The sequence below is a fragment of the Tupaia chinensis genome, unplaced genomic scaffold (genome assembly GCF_000334495.1).
Source record: "Tupaia chinensis unplaced genomic scaffold, TupChi_1.0 Scaffold000473_1, whole genome shotgun sequence".
Classification (NCBI taxonomy): Eukaryota; Metazoa; Chordata; class Mammalia; order Scandentia; family Tupaiidae; genus Tupaia; species Tupaia belangeri.
Window position 1 is genome coordinate 2,600,782 of NW_006159982.1, and position 26,399 is coordinate 2,627,180.

The 26,399-nt window shown below is 37.9% G+C and overlaps 1 protein-coding gene across 1 annotated transcript in view; it reads right to left on the reverse strand.

Moving 5' to 3' along the window:
* USH2A (usherin) overlaps window positions 1–26,399 on the reverse strand; it is an 819,384-nt gene that overhangs the window by 446,377 nt on the left and 346,608 nt on the right. The window contains exons 28-30 of the mRNA XM_006155854.1: window positions 26,243–26,323; window positions 23,442–23,636; window positions 1,266–1,379 (exon numbers count right to left, since the gene is read on the reverse strand). Coding sequence (XP_006155916.1) covers window positions 1,266–1,379; window positions 23,442–23,636; window positions 26,243–26,323 — 390 coding nt within the window. The remainder of the gene's footprint in view (window positions 1–1,265; window positions 1,380–23,441; window positions 23,637–26,242; window positions 26,324–26,399) is intronic.

Genomic DNA, 26,399 nt, shown 5'->3' on the forward strand with positions numbered 1-26,399 from the left:
CTGTTTTCCTATGCAAAAAAAAAAATACATCATGACTTTTCCAACTATCTATATCATCTATATCTATATCTATATCTATATCTATATCTATGCATTTCTCCAAAAAAGAGAACTTAACATTTTTCCATCTGTCAAATGTCTCTTCCTCCTGCCCCTCACAGTGTTTTATCAGTAGAACAGATGGAGAGAATATTGACGAATGGCTGAAAATGGACTGACGCAGTCCAGGTGAAGCGTCTGCTCAGGTCAGAAGCAAAGCACAAAGAATAAAGAGTCACAAGAAGGATTTTTTTGACAACCTTTATCCTGTCATGGCTTCATCATATGTGCCTATGCCTTCCTTTCTCTTGTGTATTTTCTGTGCAAGTGGTGCTTGCTGAAGAATTTAAACGTGGGAAAGAGGGAAGAGAAAGGAGGGAGGATGGATAGATAGTGGGAAAGAGAAAGAGATGGGCTCTTTTGCTCTAAAGATCAAGCTTTTAAATCTCCGAAATAACTTTACAACTAGTCAGCCTAAGCAATGTGCAGACCCTCTCATCCAGGAGGGAGAAATATGAAGTAACAATGCTTCAAATGTTTTGAGAGCTGTTATTTCTTGAAGAGAGACGTTCTGATGCTTGAGCAAAGCTTTCACTTTGGAGTGGTAAAATATTTTCTCTTTCTCACTGCCTTGTTAACATACGCTTTCTAAAACATTAATTTATGCCAACGGTTTGTGAGTTCCAAGTACAACAAAAGTGAGACTTAAGTCGGGAAGAACTGAGCAGTGATTAATAATGCCTCGATTGGCATTTGGAGGTTCCATCATACTGAAATAATTGTTGCCTGTGCTGGTGTTTAGCAGTTAAAAGAGACCATGGAAATCAACCGTTTGATTCTCAATTTCATACTGTGCCATACAATCAATTCTTTTTAGTCAGACTGTCTCTAGATTTACTTCTGAGCCATAGTAAAATGAGGAAGCTTTCATTAATCTTTCAGATGCTTCATATTAATGACAAGGCTCTTGCATGAACAATGTAACAGCAATTAAAAAGCCCATTAATCTGCATTACAGCTATTAAAGATGCATGTCATTAAAGGGTATGGAGTTTGATTCATTTTCGCACCCCCCAAAAAAATGGAGCAATTATGGCCTGGCAATGCACTTTGTCATCAAATTAGGTTGGGGTTTTCCAGCAAATGGCCTTGCAGCATTTAGCTCTTCTCCTATTTTATTATTCATGACTGAAATGTGGAAGTCAAGACCTTTGAAATTACTTTACCTTCTTGTGGAGTAGAGATGTTCAATGCATGTGAGCTCTCAGTACAGCCAGCCAAAGTGCAAGCAGTTAGGGTTATTGCATAGTTTTTGAAGGGTAGCAAGCCTGTCAATATGCCTATAATAAAAGAGGGAACAAAAGAAGTTTGCATGTTTATCATAAACATCTATAAAAATCAGTGTTTGTATATGTATGTGTGTGTGTGAGTGAGTGTGAGAGAGAGAGAGAGGCTGATGCAGAGATTCAGAGACAGACACAGAGGTAGACAGAGATAGAAAACAAAAATATATGCCTCTTTCATTCATTTCCTGCCTGTCTACTAACAGCAGAGTGGGGTGACTCATGAGAAAAAATGGTAAGACCAACTTATTGTTAAGTATTTGATGTCACCCCTATTAAAAAGGGGGCAGGAGGAGAGTTTCCACAAATACTTTATAAAGCAGAGCCCAATGTTTCTAATAGTTAAGATGCATATTATCTCATTCCAGGATTCTAGACCTCCTGCAGAAGCAAAACTATTTAATTTTCTTTAACTTAGCATTTTTCAACCATATTTAACTAAAGAGTTCTTTTTATGTGGCATCTATTAACACACTTAAGAAAATGCTACTCCCAAGAGTGGCTTCATTATTTTTAACTGTAGGATACACATATACAAGCTATTTGTTTATGTTGTAGCTAACAAATATGCAAATTAACATAGCTGAACAATTAGCAAATTAGATAATTATGCTTTTGTACTTCTACTTGCAAAATTATTAGTTTATTTAATTAAGACACCTGTCTTAAACAGAAGTGTTACACATGAAAGTGTTGAATTAACCTGACTTGGTAGTGGATATATAAGATTTGTTTGACAATTAAAAGTACCTGCAGAAATAAAAACACATTTTGTTTACTTGTATTCATAATCAAGGCAAAAATTCTTTATTTAGTTGATCCTTTGAATTAAAGAAGTATGAAAAACATAATCCGTGCATTTGCTCACCACTTTTCTACTGCAGAAGTTTTTTAGAGTGGTCTTTAATCCTAATCACCTAGATTATCACTATTCTTATTAAAAGATGGTCCTATTCCTGGTATCCCTTTATTGATTAAAACTTCAATAACCTAGGGAATATATTATTGCTTCAAAGTGCCAATATTGGTGACAGCTTGCATCATTCAATCACAAATTTTAATATGCATGGTTCTGTATTCTCCCTCCCCAGTATAACATCCTAAATATTAAAAGAGCAAAGAGCCAGAATGAAACAAAGACCATAAGCCATTGTTTGTCTTGGCAACTCCCACTTGCTTTTGCTCCCTAGTGCTGCCTTCAACTTTTCATTCCAGCAACTCCCCAGGTCTGTGTCTGGGCTACCAAACCCTCTCTGTCATGCTTCTACATGAAAATATCCATCTACTTGGCACCATCACCTTAGCTCATGGCCAAAGAAGACAGCATGCCAATGAACTAATATGCATACACATGTGACCGTCTCATGCCAAATTCAGCTCTTCCTAATTTCAAAACCCCCTTGTGTCATAACCTTCTGCTTTCCCCTATTCTTGCCACCATGATTTCATTTCCTCTTAACACTCCCAGACCATGACCCAAATTCTGAACTCACTTTCTTTTAAGACATTATTTCTCTCTACTGAGTGTCTTAAGAGCAAATGAACATGTCAGACACACACACACACACACACACACACACACACACACACACACACACACACACACACACACACACACACACACACACACACACACACACACACACACACCTTCATCATGTAGCAATGCAGAGTAAAAAACACAGATGCTTGGGCCAGACTTTCTGGCTTAAATTTCAGCTCCACTACTAATGGGCTGCATGGAGTTGGGTAAGTTGTACAGACCTCTGTGCCTTAGTTTCTCCATCTGTAAATGGATAATGGTTAACCCTATCTTGAAGGAGAGGCCACACAAGACTCATTTGTGAGATGGGGATATTTCAGTACTTACCACAGAGGGTTAGTATTAAGATGAGTTTAGGAATACACAGTACTTAGTTCGCAGTACAGAAGTTGAAAACTTCAGTGCAGAGCTATTATATCTGTCCAAGTTGCACTAATTTTGCAACTCAACTTCTGCCTCTACAGGATATTAAATAATTTTTATCTTATAAAGATCACAAGTGACCCCTTACATCAAGTAATCCTTCCTCAGTTCTTATCTTCCTATATTTATCTTCTGTTGGCTTCCTTCTGTGCCACTGAAGTTTATAGTCACTCTTCTAAAGTACTGAAGAGCTCCTTTTTTTTCTTGATTGACTCATCTCTCTCTCTCTCTCACAGTCCCTTAAGCATGAGGGGATTCAAAAAGGTGGTAGAAAAATGGAAGTTGCGAGTGAGTTTACTTTGGTGCAGAGAAATTTTGAAATCCATGTAAAGTTTTTTTTTTCATAATGCAATTTTTAAATAAAATTGTTGAAGATAGCTTTCATTTCACAAGGTTGGATCCTCAGGTTTCTTCCTTTTTCTAAACACTTGCCTTTGATGATTCATCCAGCGTCACCTTTCAGTGATCAAATTTATATCTATAGATTCCATTATCTCTTCCAAACTCTAGTTCTGAATTACTGACTGTGGGCCCTGCTTCCTCACCTCAATGTCCCACTGGTATTTCACACTCAATATGCCCCAACCCAGATTCAACATCCTAAACTACTTCGTAAGTGTCATTTTCCCATATCTTTATGCCTCTGCCATGGACCCTTAATTCTAGGCTCAAAACTAACGTACCATTATAAAATATATTCTTGCTATTCCATTCTTAAAAAATCTTTGGCATTTGCCACCATCTTTCCTATTGTCACATTATAATTTATTTTAAGATTGTAAATAAGACTGGAAACAAGATGGCGTAATGGTTACATCACTGGACTCTCATGTAGTCCACCATGGTTTGAGTCCCCTACCTTGCAGCTTAAAACTCACACCAGGCGTACATGCATGAATGTCCAAAATCAGGAGAGGAGAAGGGATTGTGGTTAAGGCCATCCTCACTGGAGGGGTGACTTCTTGCTATCTGTCTCTTTCTCAAGAAGTGCACACACCCCTTATTATAAATAAGATGGCTTGCATGTATGAATTAGCATAATGCAACATGAACAAGAAATGAATCAGTCCCCAAAGAATAAAACTTTTCATCCTAAAGCAAGCAAGAAAAACATGTTGGATAGGAGGGTACGTTCCTTTGTTCATCACTTACATGGTATGAATGGAAAGCAGTGCCTTTCACAGATGGGTAGGATATAGCTGAACATAAGTGTCCAAAAAGACACAATGACCTTAGACAGGCTGGCGATCTGAAATCTGAAATGTGTCATTCATCCTGGTAATATTATCATTGAGAAACATAAAAGCTGTTGTATTATTTTATAATTTTGTAATCTGGCCTTATCGAATACTTTAGCCACCACTTCTTTCTAAATCATAACTGAAGTACAATGTTGGAATTATAATTGTTGCATCAACTCATCAAGAAAGATATCAACACAGCCTTTAAAAAGTGTTAGTCAAACGAGATGCTGAATTCGCACTAAGTAAATGATCTTCTATGTTTTACTTAACCTTGTTATACCTTCACTTAAGGAGTTATTTTGTGTGTATACACATACCATGAAATTTCATTAATCCAGCCCCCCACCCCCACACAAAGTTTACACCTTAAAAAAAAAAAAAAAAAAAAAGCAATACTCTCAGCAAACTTGCTTTATTTAGCTTTGTGCTTTGGGAGAGAAGTTTACCAAATTGTACTGCATTTCACAGGAAAATCCTGAGATTCTTATAGAAAGATGCTAGAAAGAAACTAGATCATCTTTCAGGTCATTTATCAAAGTGCTCACATTTCCCATTTCAAGTTAGGTGAAACAATAATAAACACTGAGAAATGAGAGCTACAAAATAGAAGGTAGAAAAAGAAGAAAACTGATGTTTTGGTTCTTGCCAACTCTGGATCTCAGGTAGAAGGTTTTGGGTAGTTTGTAAATCATACTTTCCAAAAATATGTTTTATATCTTGAAGCTGCAGTGGCATTTCTTTCCTCTTTTCAGTGGGAATCTTGCTCATATGTCTCAGCCTGTCAAACCATCTGAATAATACAGGTCGATATTAACAAATTTTACACTAAATACAGGTTAGTATTATCTATTTCTGTTGGTGGAATGATTTGGTGTTTTCTCTCCTCTTGTCAGGTTATAATTAATGGGTGAGTGGGCTGGTCAACCAAGTGGTCTTCACTTAATTGGAATAATGACAAAGCTATCCTTAGTCTGGGGTATGTGGTTTACCTCCTTTGATCCTCAGTATGGAGCATTCACCAGGATGGGTTAAAGTTGATGCTTACTAAAATCTGTGCTATGGGGGCCAGCAGGTGGCATGGTGGTTAAAGGTGCTGGACTCCCACATGGCTGACTGCAGTTTGTGTCCTGGACCTGGCGGCTTGCCTTCTCACTTTCTTTGTCTTCCCCTTCTGAGTGTCTCTCTCTTTCTCTGATGAAGGCATGTGATCTATGGCAAATGGAAAAATAATAATGATAATAAATTTAAAATTCTTAAAAACATGCAGTGCTATCATTACCACAGAAAGACAGTAAGAAGCCAGCCGGTAGTATAGTGGTTAGGGTGCTGGATTCCCATGGCTGACTATGGTTTGAGTCTTGGACCTGGAGGCTTGAAAAAGTCATACATGTGTGCACACATGTTCAAGGTTTCAGGAGGAGACTGGAGAAGAGATTGTGGCATGGCCATCCCCTTTGTGGGGTGACTTTCCCTCTCGTTGTCCCTCTCTGGTGAGAGCACACGCCCTACAGCAAAAAAATCTAAAAAGAAATAAATAAAAAAGAGAGGAAGATAGTGAGTATATGCTCTCTCAAACTAAGTATGGTAGCCCTTCTTGGATAAATCCTTTGATATCACTGAGTGATCACTGAGAGCTATTAAGTATCATTATACCCTCCAGGAAAAATAAATATATAATACTGCTATGATAACATGTCATCATCAAAAAGCATTTATCAATGTTTCTTCAATATGCCTCTGGGAACAGTACTACAGAACATAACTGATTGTTACAAAGATTCTAATATTTTTAAAAGTTAGAGCTAGAAAGACCCCAGTGATAACAACAGCAACATAGATTAATACAGAAAGCATTATGTTTCTATATACGTCAAGTGAATAAAGGGCAATTATAAAACCTGGACTTCCCAGTCCAAGAGGATAGGAGGCCTATTATTTAATTAAAGATAAATAAACAATTAGGGTAATCACTGAGAGTATGTTTCAGTATGTTTTAAAAAATACTGAAAAATATATAGCATGGCATATTTATAAAGGAATCCTACACACACACACACACACACAAATTGACTATAGAAAACCAAGAAAAGAAAATGGCGTAGTATCCCTTTATGACATTTGGGTTGTTTATAATAATAAAAAAAGCATATTCTGACAGTAAGAACTTTAAGATGATGCAGATGTGAATCTCCCTGTTTAGGAGACATCACAGAGAACTCTTTTTTCCTTTAATTGGAAGTGTCCCTATCACAAGGCAAGCTGAATGACCTCTCAAACTCCCTTTTGGCCTTAGAACTCGGTGAAATCAGAAAATGACCCCAACCATGTCAGGAAACTTGCCAGTCCCTGTTGATAATGGAAGAAGGCAAGCTGAAAAAACATTCAATAAGCATAAAGTAAGCATTATTGATGTCTTAAAAGTGTTAGTATCCCATGAAACACAGGAGTGTTGGTATCTGGATTAAAATCATTGGCACCAGCAGGCCCATAACTCTCACTGCTAAGCGATAATGCATTTTGCATTAATGCTTAACATTGAGAAATCCTGACATGCTACACCAAGGGAGTTTGGAGTAAGTCGGTTCTCTTTGAGTTGCAGTCCTGTAGGCCACCGTCAGTACAGAAAGGCCACGCTGACAGAGCAGGGGCAGGGACTGGATTTAGGGAAGAAAACACATCATTGTGGGAGCCTCCTTGCATAGGGCACCAAACTGTGCTCTGTGGATATCCACTTAGCAGAGGAAAGGCCTCACCCTGGAGAAGCTTGCAATTTAAAAGTCCTTCACTTGACTAGGGAAATTCTTTGAATGCAGAGGGCATTTCTAATTATCTCCTTACTTGTCCCATTTTCTAGTAGCTATTACTATGGTTTACCAAAACCAGGCACTCGATGATGGACTGAAAAATGAAGCCTTTTCAGCCTCTTAGCTCCATGTGCCTATCTTCCCCACTGTAACAGTCCCTCCCTCACCCACCCCTCCCAGGGAGCCAGCAAAGTAACAGACACTGTTTCTTTAGATTATTATCTCCAGAACTTTCTCTCTGTTGCTCTAACTTCAAGTTTCAAAGAAGCCAAAGAGAAATATTAAGGGAGACTAGCAGTTAGCGTAATGACTATGTCGCTGGACTCCCATGTAGTTGACCGCGGTTTGAGTCCCGGACCCGGTGGCTTAAAGTCACGCCGGGTGTGTGTGCGTGCGTGCCCAAGATCCCGAGAGGAGAATGGAGGAGAAGGGATTGCGGCATGGCCATCCCCCCTGGGGGGTGATTTCCTGCTTTCTGTCTCTCTGTAATTGGAGGCAGCCCGAGTACCTAAGAGAAAATCGTTGTGGATCTGACACCAGCTGTGCAAGCTTTTGTGCCTCTAATAGGACTCTGTACGCCGAGATGCAGGAAACAACAGAGGAGTCTGTTTTGACGTTGAAACTGGATGATGAACTCCTCTGACTAAATACAGACACATATAGATGCTCTGCCTGGAATCCCAGCCTGAGACACAAAGCAAAATGGCATCCGTTTTAAAGCCAAACCCGTTTCGGAGAAGCAAAAAGGACTCTTGTTTCTATTTTCATACTTCAGCAGACTCCTCCTCCCTCCCCCACCCCACCCCCAGCTGCCAACCTAGGTGTTTGGCCGGCATCCACTGTAATCTGTTCTCCTTCATTATGTTAATCTGTGGGCGGAAAGATTTCTGTCATCTTCGAATCGCTTGTACAGCAATGGTAAACACCTTGGCCTGTCTGTAATTGGACAGGTGTCTGCATTGATGTCACCCAGCTTTTAATTCAATTAAAGAACTGGCGGCTCTGCACTCATTACCCACTCATTTCCATTGCACTTTTAGTCTGGCAGTGAAATCTGCACACAGACATCATCTACCCTGAGTCCAAAGTCAGTGGTCCCTCTGCAAAGATCACGCACATTATTTCAAATGGACTCCAACAATCCAAGAGTGTTTTCATGTTAGCGAAGGCACTGAGAATAATATGGAATATTTCTTATCTGTCTCTCTTGCTCTTTTTTTTCCCCCCCTTTATCTTTAATGTCTATAGTATCTAAGTGGTGTCTTCTATCTACTGGCCAGTAATTAGGCACAGTCACAGCAAACAAAAAAGCCATTTCTAGTTTTCTCCCCCCAGGGCTTTCTTGCATCTCAAGAGAACTCATCAGAGTACAATGCTCTTATTTATTTGCTGGCATTTCACATTTGGATCAAGAAAGTGAGGGTGGGCAAGAGCAAGGCATTTATTAAGAGGGCCATCTGGTAAGGGATACCACACAGGCAGAGCTGCTACTGCTACCTGGAGACATAATAGAAGAACCCACTTTTTAAACGAAAACCAGTCAGAGGAAGGAGAGATGAGAAGGACACTTTTCTGGCTCAGGACTCTGCTGCAGTGCTGATAAATTCAGATTTTTTAAGTATACATCCAAAATCAACCCAGTGGATGGATTAAAGAGAGTAAATCAATCTAACATGCCAAGCTTTCTGCCCACTTAAAGAACCTCTGAAAATAAATTAAAGTTCTAACACAGACATTTTGACACAGTGACCCCATGAAACTGAATAATGACGTTTGTTAAGTATGGATGAAAATTTAACAGTCTTAATAGAGATCTTGAAACATACCCAGTAGACTCACCCCTTTGGTTCTTAGTAGTCCCCCCAAAAGGAATTTGTTGGTATTGTATTTTAAGTAATATTTAAAATAAAAATAAGAATCTTTAATATCTATAAATGCAAGTCAAATTTCATTTTATCTAAAATGTAGAACAGTAAATATACTTATCCTAAATCTAAAAATCCTTTGTAAAATTTTTTATGTGGTTTTTTCTTTTTTTGTAATTTATTTCTTCCATTCTAAGAGAAAGAAAATCACCCTCAACAAGGTCTCACACCACAATCCTCCCACCCCAAGTCTTTCAGCTAGCCAAGATCACCATGCGTATGAATGAACCTGAGACCCAAGCCCTGATCTTCCCTATGGCTTCCAGTATAGAAGAGTGTTACATTACTACTGTCACTGAGACTGGGCCTGAAACTTTAAAACTAACTTTTCTTACATTTCCTTCAAATGAACTTTTTGACCTTGTTTAAAACTTCTTGTAGGGAACACAGAAAACCATGTATCTTGGATGAAAGACTATGCAGATTTTGATGCTTACAAATGGGGGGGGGGTTTAAATCATTCTATTTAAAAAAAATAGAGAGCCTAATTCCACTCTCAGAAAATGGCTTAATAGTGATTTTAATTGACTGCAAAATACTGTCCAGTTAAGGAACTCTCTTACACTACTGGTCTAGCCACTGTGGAGAACAATTTAGAGATTCCTCAAAAATCTACAACTAGAACTACCATATGATCCAGCAATCCCACTGCTTGGTATCTACCCAAAAGACAGAAGAATTTTTAATCGGAAAAGTGCTTGCACATTGATGTTTACTGCAGCACTATTCACAATTGCTAAGATATGGAACCAACTCAAATGTCCATGAACAGATGAATGGATTGAAAAATTGTGGCACATATACTCTATTGAATACTATTCAGCCATAAAAAACAACCAAACCCTGGTTTTTGACAGAAAGTAGAAGAATATGGAAGATTTAATGCTGAGTGAAGCAAGCCAAGCTGTGAAGGAGAGACACTGTATGTCCCCAGTTATTATTTACCAAGTGTCTGTACTCTATGACTGAAACTGATTGACTAAATAATATAGAAATACAGTAAATGGGTATAAATACCAGATACAGTATGTGTGAAACAGTAGGGTCTGAGGAAGGATGTTTAGAAGAAAAATGGAGAGGCAAAGCATTAATGGGACAAAGAAATGTGATATTATCTGTTGAAGATATTTTATAGTTTTATCAACTAGACTAGGGAGAAATGTTCACCTGTTGAAATAGTCACTTTGTAAGCTAAATAATGTGATTGAATGTATAAAAGAAAATTAAATAAGAACATGTAAAAAAATAGATTCTCTTAGCAGACTTACAGCTAATCTCAAATTTTTAATCAATGCCTTATTGGTAAAAACAACAAAATCTCTGTCAGTTTCATTCCAATTTGGCAATAAGTTTGAAGACAGACACTTGTGTTAACTCTTTATCTTCCATAAAGTTCTGACACTAAAATCACTGGACCTTTCCTGGAAAATATTGGACCTGAATGAGAGGGAAGCAGGCAAGAGGGGCAAAGAAAAGAAAAAAAAAGGAAAGTTATCACTTACTGTCCAATGTCTAAAGACCCCTGCTAAAAGCCTCTCCCACAGTATAGGAGGTGCTGCTGTTGGGAAAACAGTAAAATATGATGTTCAAGTCATACAGCCAGAAAACAGGAGGACTAAGATTAGAACCTCTGTTTTCCAAATACAAGATCATTGTTCCTCACATTTGATCTAAGTCCCAGTTCTAAAGGATGGAAAAAAAAAAGTGTTAAAAAATGTTATTAAAATATCATACTTGTTATAGGAAATACTATGAAATGCATCTTAAAATGCCTTAAAATGTTCACATTTATTGCTAAAAACTACTGACTACAAACAGGAGGATGCTTGTTTCCCAAAATAAGCAAGTCTGTATGCCTATAATATTCCTTAACAAACACAACTGATTCATAAAAGCTCCATATGAGTGTGTGTGTGTGTCTGTGTATTATTGAGTATAACATTACACTTTTAGTTATACACACATATATATGTATATACATATATGCACACACACAACACACACACACATATATATATATATATATAAAATCCTCTTAGTTTTTCCCAAATTTAAGTATAAAATGATCATAAAAGTTAGAAAACAAAATTTGGAGTGACTTTTCTTTCGTTTAATCTGATTGATAATTTTAAATGAACTTTATTGACTATTAAGCATTATGGACATGGCTAAGTATTATTATAGAATAAAATTAATATATGATCACTATTTTTAACCCTGGTTCAACAGGTGATCAAAAAGATATCCAAATGATGTACTAAAAAGTCTTATGACATAAAATACAATAACTTAAAAGAGAAAAAGAAAAACTCTTTTTGAAGATTTTACAGTGTGCAAGTAGTTCAGGCACATTATGGATGCAGGAGAGTTAGACGAAGCTATTAACTCATCAACACTGCATTACCTAATGAAATTCTTCTACATTAGCTAAGCAGGAACATGTCATCATTTCTATTTTTACTATTTATGTCATAAGCCATATTTTTGTTCTGTGATTTCTTTTCAGACCAATTTCTCTCAAGATTTACATTTAAAGAAATAGTTTGTAATAAACTACAAATAGGGAATATTAATTTATGAAGTACTATAAAAGCTAGCAAAGGCTAATAAAAACTCTTTAAAAAGTCATCATCTAAACACACCATCACAATACATTTTTTTTAAATTTCTTCTGATGTTGGTCTATTATAGCAGAAACATTAACTGTCCTTACTCTATATTACACTCCTCTTCTTTAATAAAATAAAAAGAATTTTTAGATGGGCAAATGGTCACTTTGAGGAAGAATAATATTCCCCATCATTCTGCGCAGCTAGGTACTGCCATGTGGCTATGTTCTGAATGTATAATGTAACTAGATATGGAGAAACAACATCTAAACCATGCCTTTGAAGTGAATGCGTGTACCATTTTCATCTATTCCCCCTTCCTGCTGGATGGAAACCAGAAGAGATGGCTGAAACTCAAGCAGCCATCTTGAACCATGAGGAAGAATCTTTGACCTTAGTACGGTATTTAAAAAAAAGACGAAGTGCTAGGACTGGCAGGTGGTGTGGTGGATAAGGGCACTGGATTCCCACATGGCTGACCATGGTTCAAGTCCCTGACCTGGTGGCTTGCTTTCTCAATTTCCCTCTCTCTTTCTCTCTGGTGGTCAAATAAAAAAATAATAATAACAATAACAAATGGAATTAAATAAATAATTCTTTTTTAAAAAATAAAGACAAAGTGTAAAGGTCTCTGGTGCTATGACCCTTCCAACTCTATACTGATAGCTGTGGATATTACCAGAGGATTCCCACATGGCTGACCATGGTTCAAGTCCCTGACCTGGTGGCTTGCTTTCTCAATTTCCCTCTCTCTTTCTCTCTGGTGGTCAAATAAAAAAATAATAATAACAATAACAAATGGAATTAAATAAATAATTCTTTTTTAAAAAATAAAGACAAAGTGTAAAGGTCTCTGGTGCTATGACCCTTCCAACTCTATACTGATAGCTGTGGATATTACCAGAGAAAGAAAAACCTTGATCTTGTTTAAGTCACCATTATTTGGGATTCTATAGTTCTCAAGTGCAACTAAGTGAAAATGATCAACTAACTCATCTCCATTAGTTTTTCTTTCATAAATCTTTCTATTGAGTAGTATTTTTCTACATATTATACTTTAGCTAAGTGTGTGGCTATATTGTGATGGTATATAAAAGCAGATTGCAAAGTTAGGCTCTAGCACCAGCTCAGAATATAATAGCTACCATTTTAAATATAAAAGAATATTTCTGCTCTGTGTAGTTATCAGCTTTGCAGCAGTATAGGCTTCAATTATATTTTTCTTTATTCTCATGATAGAGTGCATGCATGTGCATGAGTGAGAGAAGAAAGAGAGAAAGAGAGAAGCAATCTTCAGCCTCGCCATACTTCAATCCCTTTTTCCAGTCCTCCAGCCCATCCAATCTTGGGCAATTGCCTATAAGCTAGTGTATTCCTCGACAACCAGACCAGAGGATCGATCTGCCATCGCCATGTGATAACCAGTCTTTCTTTAGCAGAGAATTACTGCTCTGCCACAGAGCTGGTCTGGCTTTCATTATTTTTATGAACTACAAATATAGCGCTCTTGAGTTCTACTATGAGGTACAAGTTTAGAGCCAAGTTTACGATTCTATTCACCCTGCCATTTTTTTTTCCTCATTAGAAAAATGTGGGTTACATTCTAAATTTCATGTAAGTTATGATAGTTCTGCACATTATTTAATAAAGTTAGAGGACTATAGCACTAACGAGACATTAAAAAGACCAGTTCAATACTCAAACTCAGCATTGTAAAGCAGTATTAGCATCACATACACTATGGAGTTAGTGGCAGAAAGCTGAATTGTTTATCCATTCCTTCATTTGTTTTCTTCAAGAAAAGTATATTGATCACCTATCTTGAGCAAGTACTGAATGAGACTTAAAATATATATAAAACACAATGCTTGTCCTCCAGATTATTGTCAAATGAACAAATAACATGATACAGAGTACCCACAGGGAGTTGAACACCATAGGGTAAGAATTCTCAGCTAAATAGAAAAAAAAAATTGCATGAGGAAATTACCATCATCTCTTTGTAGCTATATTGGGTATTATAATACATATTTATAAGACACGCACATATTAAATATATATGTATAACACGTGCATATGTGTACACACACACACATATATATATACACAAATAAGTGTAACCTCTTACTGATAGCGGAGTTTAAGTTCCAAAGTCAGGTATGAGGCAAAAATCCTTTGCGATTTAAAGTTCCCTTGATAATCCCTTATATGGCCCATAAAGTACAGTACAATTTGGTTTTGTGTACGCCTCTAACTCTTCATTAATCATGATTCTTTAGGGCTCTTGATTCTTCATTCTCCTTGTAGGCATCCCAGCAATGTGGAATTTCTTTGTCAATGCTTAGGAGACCTTCAGATTATTCACACATTCTCTTTTGCTACCAGGTAAGCACCATTTCAGGACACTGTTTTAAAAGCTTTTGAAATTTTTTCTTCATGCCTTCTTTACTTTCAAAGAATGTAGTTAAATACTTGTCATGTAAACACGTGCAGTTAGGGCATTGCAATTATATTTTGTGTGTAGAATTGTACTAATCTCTCTTTTTCTCTAAACCTATGGGCATCCTGTAATTTAGAACTTAGGTTTTTGTTTTCTTTGCTTTCTTTTCCCACATAAATAGCGAGTGTCTTGCCTTTCCACTAGGTATCACAGAGTAAGGCATGTGAGTGGGCTGGTTAGAAATATAGAATCTCATACCATACTCTTAGACCTAACAGAGCTCAATCTGCATTTACCAAGCTCCCCAGGTAATTCTCACTTATTTTCTGCTGAAAACTTTCAGAAGCACTGCTCTTGAGGGTCACAGGTCCTACTTACACTGCCTCTGCTTCCTCATTGACCCTAACATTTTCCTGGCAGCAAACTAATGCAGAAACAAAGCAGGGATAAATTCAAGTGTAGCAGGTGAAAATGATCCCTTTTCACTGACCATCTTTCTACACTAGTGTTTGTTTGTATTTTTTCCTTTATTTTTTTTAAGAGAGATTTTTTGCTATAGGGCATGGGCATTTGCCAGAGAGACAGAGAAAGGCAGATAAAAAGCAAGAAATCACCCTATGAGCGTATGGCCATGCTGCAATCCCTTGTCCATTCTCCTACTGGGCTTTTGCCCATGCCCAACATGAGTTTTAAGCTGCCGGGTCCAGGGCTCAAACTGTAGTCGACTATGTGAGAATCCAGTGATAAAACCATTACGTCATCTGTTGGTCTCTACACCAGTGTTTTTCAACATGTGGTTCATGAAATTTCTCCAAAAGAAACTGGAACAGTGGGTAAAATGAAAATTTCTAAATCCTGGCCCCAATACATAGAATGGTGTGTGTGTGTGTGGGGGAGTGGCTAAGAATCTGTATTATATAAGCAATCTGGAAGTCACCATGTGACAAATAGAATTGAAAGTCACTACTGTTATTAGTACCATGGGAGAGAAAAATTAGAGACAGACTTTCTGTAGGTATCCCACTTTCTTCAAATAAAAGATTAAAGTTCACAATGTATGAGAACTGAACTAGTTTTAGTGGCAAAAGCTATGTTAGCAATTGCATTTTAAATTAAAATGTCTTTTATTTTTCTACATAAATTTAGATTTATTTGCATCACCTGAAAGATGATTAGTTCATCTGCTAAACTATAGTGAATAATAAATAGTACTTATTATTATTATTTATGATTCTACTCAAGGAAGGAATATAACTCCTAGATTTTAGCTCAATGCAACACGACAATAAAATTGAGAAAATATTTTCTGTATACCAATTATAGCACTAGTTGTATGCCAGGTGCTATACTAATTATGCTGATAATTAAGTACACATGTTTAAAGATCTTAAGAAAAAAACTCCATACGTGCAAATTCTGGAATCCACTCATGGCTGACATCATTTCAAATCAAATTGTGAAGTCACTTTCTGAGCAGCCCTCAGTTAGAGGGGAAATGCCAGGACTGTCTCTCTGGGCAGCAGCTTTGCATGTTAACAGGGCTGGAGAGGAAATCAGCAAAAGCTACACAGAGTTAATTGGAGCCCTTTGCAACAAGTCTAAAGATACACAGGAGTGCTAACTGCAGGGCTTTCTACCCCGAGGCTCCGGCTGAGGAAATGAACTCTCCAGAACACCTTGCTCTGAACCCTGGCCTTGGGAGGGCACAGAATCTAGACCTGTGGCCCAGAGGGGCCCATTTGCTCCTGAGTGGGGCTGTTAACCCTTGGACTCTCCATGGCCACTGGGATTTCTCTGGTAACCAAATTCATAAATGGTAAATATTCCTTTTCACTATTCCCACTATTCTTCCAGTTCTCTTAGTTGATATTCACTTTTAATCACTGTCTTTTCTTTTGCTTTCTCCTTTTTGTAAGTCTGACTATTTTTTTCCCATTTCTTCCCAATAATTACTGCACTTCATTTTTGTTCTAAGATGTACCTTTGTTAGTATGATTTTTATTATTTTTACATATCTATTTATCTTCTTTTTTTCATTCTGCATTTTCAAGTTTCACTTCGGAGGCTGAAATTGCTATAAGAATTTCTGTATAAAATTAGAACTCAGTCACTGGTATCAAACTTCTCCTTTAATAGTATGTCTGTTTTTGAGCAGAGTGTTTTACATAGGGAATGACTATGCAGTTGAATTACCTAACAGCTTTTAAAAACACTGATGCCCAGGCGGTATTCCAGACTGATAATATCAAATTGAAGGTGGGCACCCAGGCATAATGGCTATGTTGCTGGATTCCCATGTAGTCGACTGTGGTTAGAGTCCCAGACCCAGTGGCTTAAACTCATGCCAGGCACATGTGCCTGCATGCCCAAGATCCTGAGAGGAGCATGGAGGAGAAAGGATTGCAGTGTGGCCATCTCCCATGGGGGGTGATTTCTCGCTTTCTGTCTCTCTCTGTCTCTCTGGTGAGCACACGTGCCCTATAGCAAAAACATTTCCAAAAAAAGAAATAAGTAAAAAGTAAAATGTATGTATTTATTTATTCTGTGAGTTGAGTGAAAACGAGATAGCACCCCAAACAGGGTCTTGACACCACAACCAACTCCAACTGTGAGTGAGCTCCAGATCATGGGCAAGTGTATGCCCAGTGTACTCTAAAAGGTCTCTGAACTTAATCTAGGAATCTTTTCATCTGGGATTGACTTGCAGAGTGCTATGTTTTACCACTGGACCACCATTTGGCTCTAGCATCATCTCACCTTTTATCTCTTCCCTCCCCTCCCCTTATCTCTTTTTTATTCTCTTTTTTATTTTTTTATTTTTCAGAGACTGCATGCACTTGCCAAAGAGAGACAGCAAAAGTGAGAAAGCACCCCTGTGGGGCATGGTCATGCCACATCCCTCTTCCTTCATTTCCCTCTCCTTTTATAATGTTGGACACCCATGCATCCAGGCTGTTTTTCAAGCCAATAGGTCCAGGATTTGAACTGTACAGTTGGCCCCATGGGATCCAGCCCCCATAACCATCATGTCACTGGCTGGTCCACATCAATACCTTTTAAGGTTGACCAGTCAACTCAAGATGCACCCATCATTTCAGCTACCTTATGAGGATCCCAACAAAATGACCAAAGGTTTGGGAATACCTAGAAGGAAACCAGGCAAGTATAAACCAACTATTAGAAGGGGTGTCCAGGCAAACCTCATCTCTAGCTGGCTGCAACTCCAGCCAGCTCTCAGTACTTCTACTTCACGGAACTCCAGGGGAAAGGAGCTAACGTAGCAGGACTGCTGCAAGGCTAATGCAAATTTACCTCAATTAACCCTGTCATCATCCCAGTGAAGGTCTGTGTTAACAGCAACTAGCTGTCCAGTAAAATGATTTGAAAATTATTTCATTTTCCTGCATGAACACATAATGTGCAAATAAATTTAGGGATGGGGTAACTGAACTGTGGCAGTAAGGCAGGGGGAGGTGCATTTAGCTTAAGGAAAAACTGTGCTAAACAAGAGAATGAGAATTCAGACCTCAAATTACAGAAGACTATCATGTTCTGGGGAGGATTTAATTTAAGAACCTGTAAAATTTTAAACATCATCAGTTGTGTGCTATTAATAAGATCGAAAAAACTTGGGATCCATTAAACCGAAGACAGTAAACAACAGAGAAGAAGATGAAAATAGGGAACATTGAGAGGTGGGCAGAAATCAAAGTGAGCTGGAGGAGACGAGAAACAAATGCAAATTCTGTAGAGGACTAACACAGAAGAATTAAAAAAAATCATTGTAGAAGGTTCGAAGAGCAGATTCAACAGTGCAACAATTAGAAAATGAAAAAGGGAATAATTATGGGACAATCACCTAGAATTGAGAAACTGTAATTCAGAGACTATAAAAGTAAGTATTCATTTGATGAACATTTACTATACGTCTGTTTTTGAGCAGAGTGCTTTACATAGGTAATCTATTCCTAGCTTCTCAACTATTCCACAATGTCAAGAAGGCTTATAAGTCCCAATTTATATGTGAGGAAACTCCAGTACTGGGGTATGTTTTTAAACTTGCCCAAGATCGGGACCAGCAGTTAGCAGAATGGCTATGTCGCTGGACTCCCATGTAGTTGGCTGCAGTTCAAGTCCCGGGCCCGGTGGCTTAAACTCATGCCAGGTGCGTGTGCGTGCGTGCCCAAGATCCTGAAAGGAGAATGGAGGAGAAGGGATTGCGGCATGGCCATCCCCCCTGAGTGGGGGTGATTTCTCACTTTCTATGTCTCTGTCTGTCTCTGTCTATCTGGCGAGCTCACGCGCCCTATAGCCAAAACCTCTCCAAAAACAAACAAAGAAAAAAAAAAAGCCTTGAAAAAAAAAAAAAAAAACCTTGCCCAAGATTATAAATCTTACAGGTGACATAGGTGGGATTTGAATCTAGATTGATTTGGATCCTACCAAGTGTGTTTGGGGCTGCTAAAATAAGGAAAAAACACTGGGAAGAAATATATAACACTGAAAACTGTTCTTTCTCACTAGAAGTAATGATTACATACACAACAACAAATTTTCCAAGCTAAGGAAAGACACAAATATGAAGCATAAAAGAGTTCATTATATAACAGGAAAATGAAAGAAAAGAAACCAACACATTTCCCAATATTTTTTTTCTTTCAGATTTTGCTCTCTGGAGAGAAAAAGAGAGAGGGCAGGTGAGAAAGCACCCCTCAGGGGGGGTGGCCACGCTGCAATCCTTTTTGTTACATTCTCTCCTTGGGATGCTGGGCATTCACGCACACATGCCCAGCATGTCTTTCAAGTCCCTGGGTCCAGGACTTGAACCACAGGTTGGCCATGTGGGATCCAGCACCTAATTACCATGCCGTCTGTTAGCCCTAGTAACATTTTTAAACTTAATGGATAAAGGTCCCAATAAAGCTAAAGTGCTTATTATATAGTATCAGCATTATTTCATTCAAATAAATACATCTCTTATAACTGAAATTAAACATTAAAATCTCAATAAAAGTCAGTTCAGAAATGCCAAAGAGGGATTATATTTAAGATCAAAAGAAACTACTCAAAATCACTTTCCCTATTTTTCTCTCTTTTGGTACCATGTTATCTCAACCAAAGTAGCTGCCACCAACCAATTTCCACACCTCTCACTTCTTTACCTAATCTAGCTTTCCGGCCCTCTACCTTTCACTCCTTCCATCTCACTTCCTAGTTTTCTTTTTCTTCACTGTGAAATTCTTAGACTTTGATGATTCTCCATGCTGGTTGGGATGCCTCTTAATTCACATCCTTCCTCATTATCCTGACTCTGTACAATAGAAGTCTACCTGGCAATAGCAGAGTTCTCCTTAGCCTTTAGGAGTACCTGTTCCATATGTCCTTGCAGTTCACATTAGAATCGAACAAAATGTGAATGGGCCCCGTGGCCCAGTAGTTAAGGGAGCAGAATCCCACATGGTCAAGTATGGTTTGAATCCCAGACCTGACAGCTTTCCAGGTACACATGCAGGCATGTCCAAAATCCTGACAGGAAAGACAAACAGAGGAGAAGGGATTGTAGTATGATCACATGCCATGGGAGGGCTGGTTCTCCCTCTCCCTCTCCCTATCCCTCTCTCTCTCTGGCAATAACATGTATTCTCCGGCAGTTAGAAAAAAACATGTGAGCAATGTATATACTTTATAAACCCTTGATGGGAAAAGTTAAAAGAATGCATAATTCAATGCCGGCAAGAATTTAAAAAAAAATGAAACAGCAAAACAACAACCATAAAGGCATTTAAAAGCAATAAAAAGCAAAACTGGAATGAATAAGACATGATGGCAGAAGTGTGGGCAATCATATTAATAGCAAAAAAAAGTGTGAATGAGTGGAACTCCCCAAGTAAAGCATAGAGAATTTCAAGTTGAATATGCAACTCAAGTTACAGAAATATCTCTAAAACAATGTGGCTTCTAAGATTAAAGTATGAATAATGAAGGTAAAAGTAATAACAAGGCTTACAAAAAGAGAGTCTCTGGGGAACCAGCAGTTAGCGTAATGGCTATGTCGCTGGACTCCCACGTAGTCGACCGCGGTTCGTGTCCCGGACCCGGTGGCTTAAAACTCACGCCGGGCGCGTGTGCGTGCGTGCCCAAGATCCCGAGAGGAGAATGGAGGAGAAGGGATTGCGGCGTGACCATCCCCCCTGGGGGGTGATTTCTCGCTTTCTGTCTCTATGTCTCTCTCTGTCTGTCTGGCGAGCGCACGCGCCCTACAGTGAAAATCTCTCAAAAAAAAAGAGAGTCTCTGAAAGATAAATTGACAAGTTTGCATCAATAGTTGAAACTTCGTCCTTAGTTTTTCACAGATTGAATGTATAAAAATATAAACAACAATTAGCTTATAATTTTAACAATATTTTTTCTCTATAATCTTCCATGTGCTTGGCATGCTCTATAGTAACATCCAGCAATACATTGGACAGGCTTTAACTTTGGTGGGTTCTCTTCTGTAGAGAGGTATCTTTCGGTACCTTGGGAGAGGCTGGTTAAATCTGAAAAGTCTCTCTACCCCTAGTTTCTGATTAGATCTTACCCTAAGTCTACAATGACTATTTCAGAAAATATGCATTATATCATCAATAGGGTATATCTAATATAAACAATTATTTGTTTACTCTGAGTGGAGAATATAGATTTTTTTCATTGTCATCCATTTGCCAAGAGTCAAACACAAGACTAAGAAAAGCTAAGAAATATTTGAGAAAATGGTGAGAAATCCACTATACAGAATGCACTGGGTGGTGAGGATGAGGACTATAAAATGCTCTCTGCACGTGTAAACATGGCAGTTGTTGGTGTCCTTGGCTAAAGAAATGAGCAGAAGCCAGATAAAGTGAACAGTGGGGACATGGTGCCTGGATAACTCATGAAAGAAGGAAGTCTGGAAAGGAGAGAGAGGGAGTAAAAGAGGGAAATTGAGATAAAAGGAAGATTATTGTAACTTTTGTTTGTTTGTTTTGTTTTTTAATGGAAGATACAAGTTTTATTTAGATTCTGGGAAGAATCAACCAGGTCAGTAATTTTTAAACTTTGGCTTGCATCTCAATTAGCTGAAGACTTGTTAGAATGAAGATTGCTGAGCTGCAGCACAGAGTTTCAGATTCTGCAGGTGTGGGTAGGCCAGAGAATATGCATGAATAACAAGTGCTCAGGTGAAGCTGTCAGTGCTGGTCTTGGGGCCACACTCAACTCTACTGCAGTAGAGAGAGGTTAAAAATATAAGTGAGAGCAAGATAAGCTGTCAGCAACATCATTGAAAAGACAGGAAAAGCTGGAGTCCAGAGTATTTATGAAGACTTACTTTATTTCTGGTAGAAAAAGGGCAGCTCTATAAAAGTAGGAAGAAAAAAAAGTGAGAAAAGTAAAAAAAAAAAAAATAAAATAAAATGATAGCCCACACCTCCTATATGCCATAAATGATTTTAAGTGCTTTAGTATATATTCACTTAATCCTTAATAACAAACCTACTAATAAATAAAATTTAATATTAAACACAGAAAAATGCAACTAATATGTAAATATTTTTGGTTGTAGGAAAGTAACAGAAATCCTATATGTTCTTTTTCTTCTATGGTGTCTAAGTTGACCTAAAATATAAGACCTTCTGATGAGTGGAATGAGAAAGGGAAGTTAACATTTCAAAAGTTTGGGAAAATCTAAAATATTTAATGAGAGGGGGAGAGAGAGATTACTGTAGAAGTGTGTTAAGATTTGTGGGACAGGTGTCTTTACTGAGTACCCATTTGAAAAATGAGGACTGAGAATTTGTAGTGCTAAGCTGCTCATTATTTTCCAGTCCACTTAACTACCATGTGCAATGTGCAAAAAAGGCAAACTGTGACCTTAATCAGGTTGGGTTTTCATAGGAGAAAAGAAAAAGTAAAGAGCATGGTTTTTCTTGTCTGACTAAAATCTATAGTCCTTGGGCTGTAGATTTCAAAAAAAAATCCAAGGGAGGAAGTAAAGGCTTGAAAGGATTGCGCAATAGATGTACTGGAAAGACAGTTAAGGCTATTCCAACATCCCTCTATTTATTCCAATTATAAAATTGCTTGGTAGGGAAATTTCTTTTTCAATTAATTTTATTTTTACATTTTTGGCAAAAAGCTTAAATTTGACTTTCCGTTTCAATGTGCCTCAATATTCTATAAGGCTGAAACATACTGTCTACTACATATAAAGAAATTGGAGTGTGAAATATGCAAATGATGTATAGGAGCACACTGAACTCTAATCACCCTGTATCACATACTGCACTGTGAGAAATCAATTCACCGATTTGCTGGTCAAACGCTGGGGCTTGACTACTCCTCCACCTTGAGATAATTGGGTTTAATCAGCAATTTTACAATAAATAATAATGATGTGAACTTGGGCTAGTCCCAAAGAGTAAATGTTTGCATGGTAAATAGGTAAGCTGATTCCTGTAAAGCAGAGCCCCAAAGATGTCTATCAAGCATTAAAGGGTTATAACCATCTATGACCTACTCTTATGAGGACAGAGAGAATATCAATCTTGCACTGAAACTATCCACAAGAGCCCATGCACTTTGTAGAATTATCTTTTTGTCCTCAGTAGATACAGGCTATTTTTTATTTTAATATGTTTTTAAGGTTTCTGCCATAGAGTGTGTGCACTCGTCATAGAGAGAGAGAGAGAGACAATAAGAGAGAAAGCGAGAAATCACTCCCTGCGGGGATGGCCACACCCCAATCCCTTCTATTCCATTCTCCTCCTGGGATTTTGAGTATGCACACACATGCCTGGCATGATTTTCAAGCCACCAGGTCTGGGACTCAAACCGTGGTCAGCCGTGTGGGAGCCCAGCACTATAACCACCAAGTCACCTGCTGGCTCTCACACAGGTTTTTACCAAATTAGATAGCTTTTGTTATTTTTAATTAGGCAAAATATATGTATATTTATAATATTTGGGGAAAAAAAACTTTCAAGAGATTTTTATTCACAATCAAAAGGAGAAGGAAATGAATAAGATCTGTGTGACTAAGGAATTACCTTTGCCTTCCACAGTGCTGGTGTTGACAAACTCAGCACTGACAGAGGGCATGCGAGGTGGATGCGGGTCGTCATCGTCGTAGGCTTTCAGAATGTACTTCTCAATTACACCGCTAACCACCACAGGTTCATCCCAGGTCACCTCGATGCTATCTCCGTTTATGCTGCGGACTCTTGAGGGAGTTGGCACACTTTGTGGGGCTGGGAAAGAATAAAAGAGAAAACAGAGAAAATGGCAGTTCTGAGAAGACTATTGCCCCTATTCTTCACTTTTAATGGCTGCAGTAAATCAGACTCAACCATTAGCATAAATACAATTTATTAGAGTTGTAACTTTTCAGCCTTGATTTAATATGACTGCACATCTTGAGCCATTCAGTTTAAGCGATATTTCAAAACCATCAAAACTCCATCGACATAACATTCTCTCAAGTCTAGGCCAGGTTTTCCAAAAACATTTAATGTATCCGACAAGTTTAAACATCACTCATAAAGAAGGAGGTGGATGGTAGGCAGATAACAAGTTCAAGCAATATAATGATGTACCCCTTTGAAGCAAGATAATTAGACTGTTATTATACATAGTGGTTTGACACTTTTATATCTTCAATGTATTAGCCAAAAAAAAAAAAAAAATCACAAATGTGATTGTCTTGTACTTGAATGTCTGGTCCTGTTTCTGAATTCAATTGTTTTTCAAATTAATTTTAAAAAAAAGTTCCACCAGATATGATATATAGGATACATGCCTAATTGCATTTTTCGGAGGATGCGGGAGCCAGTGCCCTTGAGAGTCTACAAAATCATTTTCAGAGACATTTTCGTCAGAGCATCTCAAAACAATAATACAAAATGAGGAAGTTTAAAGAAACTGCAAAATCTTACTTTTAAGCTAAACCATCTAATTTTAAAAATACATAACCTTTAACTATTTATTAGATATTTCTACGGTTCTGATCAGTAACAACTTCATCACAGCTGACTGCACTGGGGACACAAAAAAGGAGCCCAAGGAACTCCATGGCAGGATGATGGATGAGAGACTTGCCCTAACCGCTTGTGGATTCCTGAGCCCTGTCGATGGAGGATCACTGTGGTTTTCCCACATCAAATATCTTCCTTCTCTGACTTTACTGTTCAGACCAATAAAACAGGACAGCTATAAGGGAAGCAAAGTGAACATAAAGGATAAGAAGAAATACGGAGGGGGAGATCCACTTTCTGTGCAGCTAATACACCATAGGCACCTATAGAAAACACAGGCCACACAATTGAGTTTTGAGTAAAGGGACAATGGGAGTGATGTTGATTTTATTAGTTCTGAAATGTGGTACAGGGCAAAGTACAGTACTGTCTAACAGATGGTCTTCTCATAAGGGACAGAGCAAAACTGACTCAAAAATAATTAAATAGTGCAATTATTCTCCAACCCCTGGGAGCATGTAGCTGTTCAGTGTTGTGGTCAGATTGTAAATATGAATTTATGGCATAAGACTTTGTGGTCAGATCATTGCAATAAATTCAGAAATCTATTTGTGTACTTTTTTGGTCATACTCAAAATGGGGACTATTTGGCTATGTAAGGGATGCGTTTTCTAGATGCTTATTTACATTGTTAAATTATACTCAAAGCAGACTTTACAGTATATTTGTTAATAAAATAGAATAGTGTGAAATAGAGCAGAGAGCATGTCAGTAACAAATGAACATTTTTTGTTGGAGCATTCTCCTAACTCTGAAGTTGAAAAGGACTTTAAGAGATCACTTGGCTCCTTGTCTTGCCTATAAATAGATGATCATTTAAACCATCCTGGAAAAATGTCAAGTTGTCCTCTTCTGGAAAATACATAAGCAGAGAGTCTTAAAAATGATTGTTAATAGCCCACCTCAGAACTTAATTATCTTTTAGATTAAGAAAGTTCTTTTAAGAATGAGGTAGTAATGCTTTGCTGATAATAAGCAAAAAAGAATTTCTTAATGAAAAAATATACTCTTAAAAAAATTGTTACTCACTGGGTAAACTTTCTCCCAGAGACACGTGATCATTTGGTGGTAAACATCTGGAGATGTGTCGTTCGGTCTTTCTGACAAATATTTGACCCAAAAGAACAGAATGTTACTGATTCGCAGAACTGTGGTAAATGCCTTCTGGTGATTGTATTATGTCAAAAGATTTTTGTGGCCACAATCAGAAGTATAAAACACTTATAAGTCAGTTGTCTCAGATTAAATCTAATATATCCTATCTCTCCTAGTTATCTTTATTACAACTAAAAATTAAACCAGTCAGCAATTTCTCTCCTAGGAGAATCATTATGAGATCCTAACAGCCAACACCATGCCTAACATCTGCAATGAAATGGTAACCGATACGTCTGCTTCCAACCAGCAGCAGGGTTCAAAGGTGCTCTCTGCAAGAGACTCAAGAAGAAGGTGCCACCATGACCTCATGGTAAACCTGACCTCTGACCTCAGCCTCGTGTACTCTAGGTCTCTATAGGTTTCTGATCCTTAGACATATTATAGTAGGTTGGGCCTATTTACTCATTAATACAACCCAAACTTTTTTTCTACTCTGTCAGAAGAGAAAAGAATCAAGCCTGAGCAAATAATTATTAAATTCTTATAAAATCAAAGGCATTGATCTACTAAGTATTTGAGCCTTGGACAGATGTATTTTCAAACTAAGGCACACTCTGTCACAAGATTATGAAAATACTGCTACTTCAGGGCAATAGTCTTTCTTTACATGGACCAAACACAGGCCCACGTGTGCACATAAGCATTTGAAAACAAACAGCATTTACCTGTGCCTGTTGTACGTCCCCGACTCCAATCACTATACACTGAACCTCCTTCGTGTGAGGCTATCACCCGATACAAGTATTCTTGAATGGAAATAAGAAGTAGAAAGATTAAAATATTATTCATCTAGACCAATGGTGGGCAGGCAGGGAGGGAAAG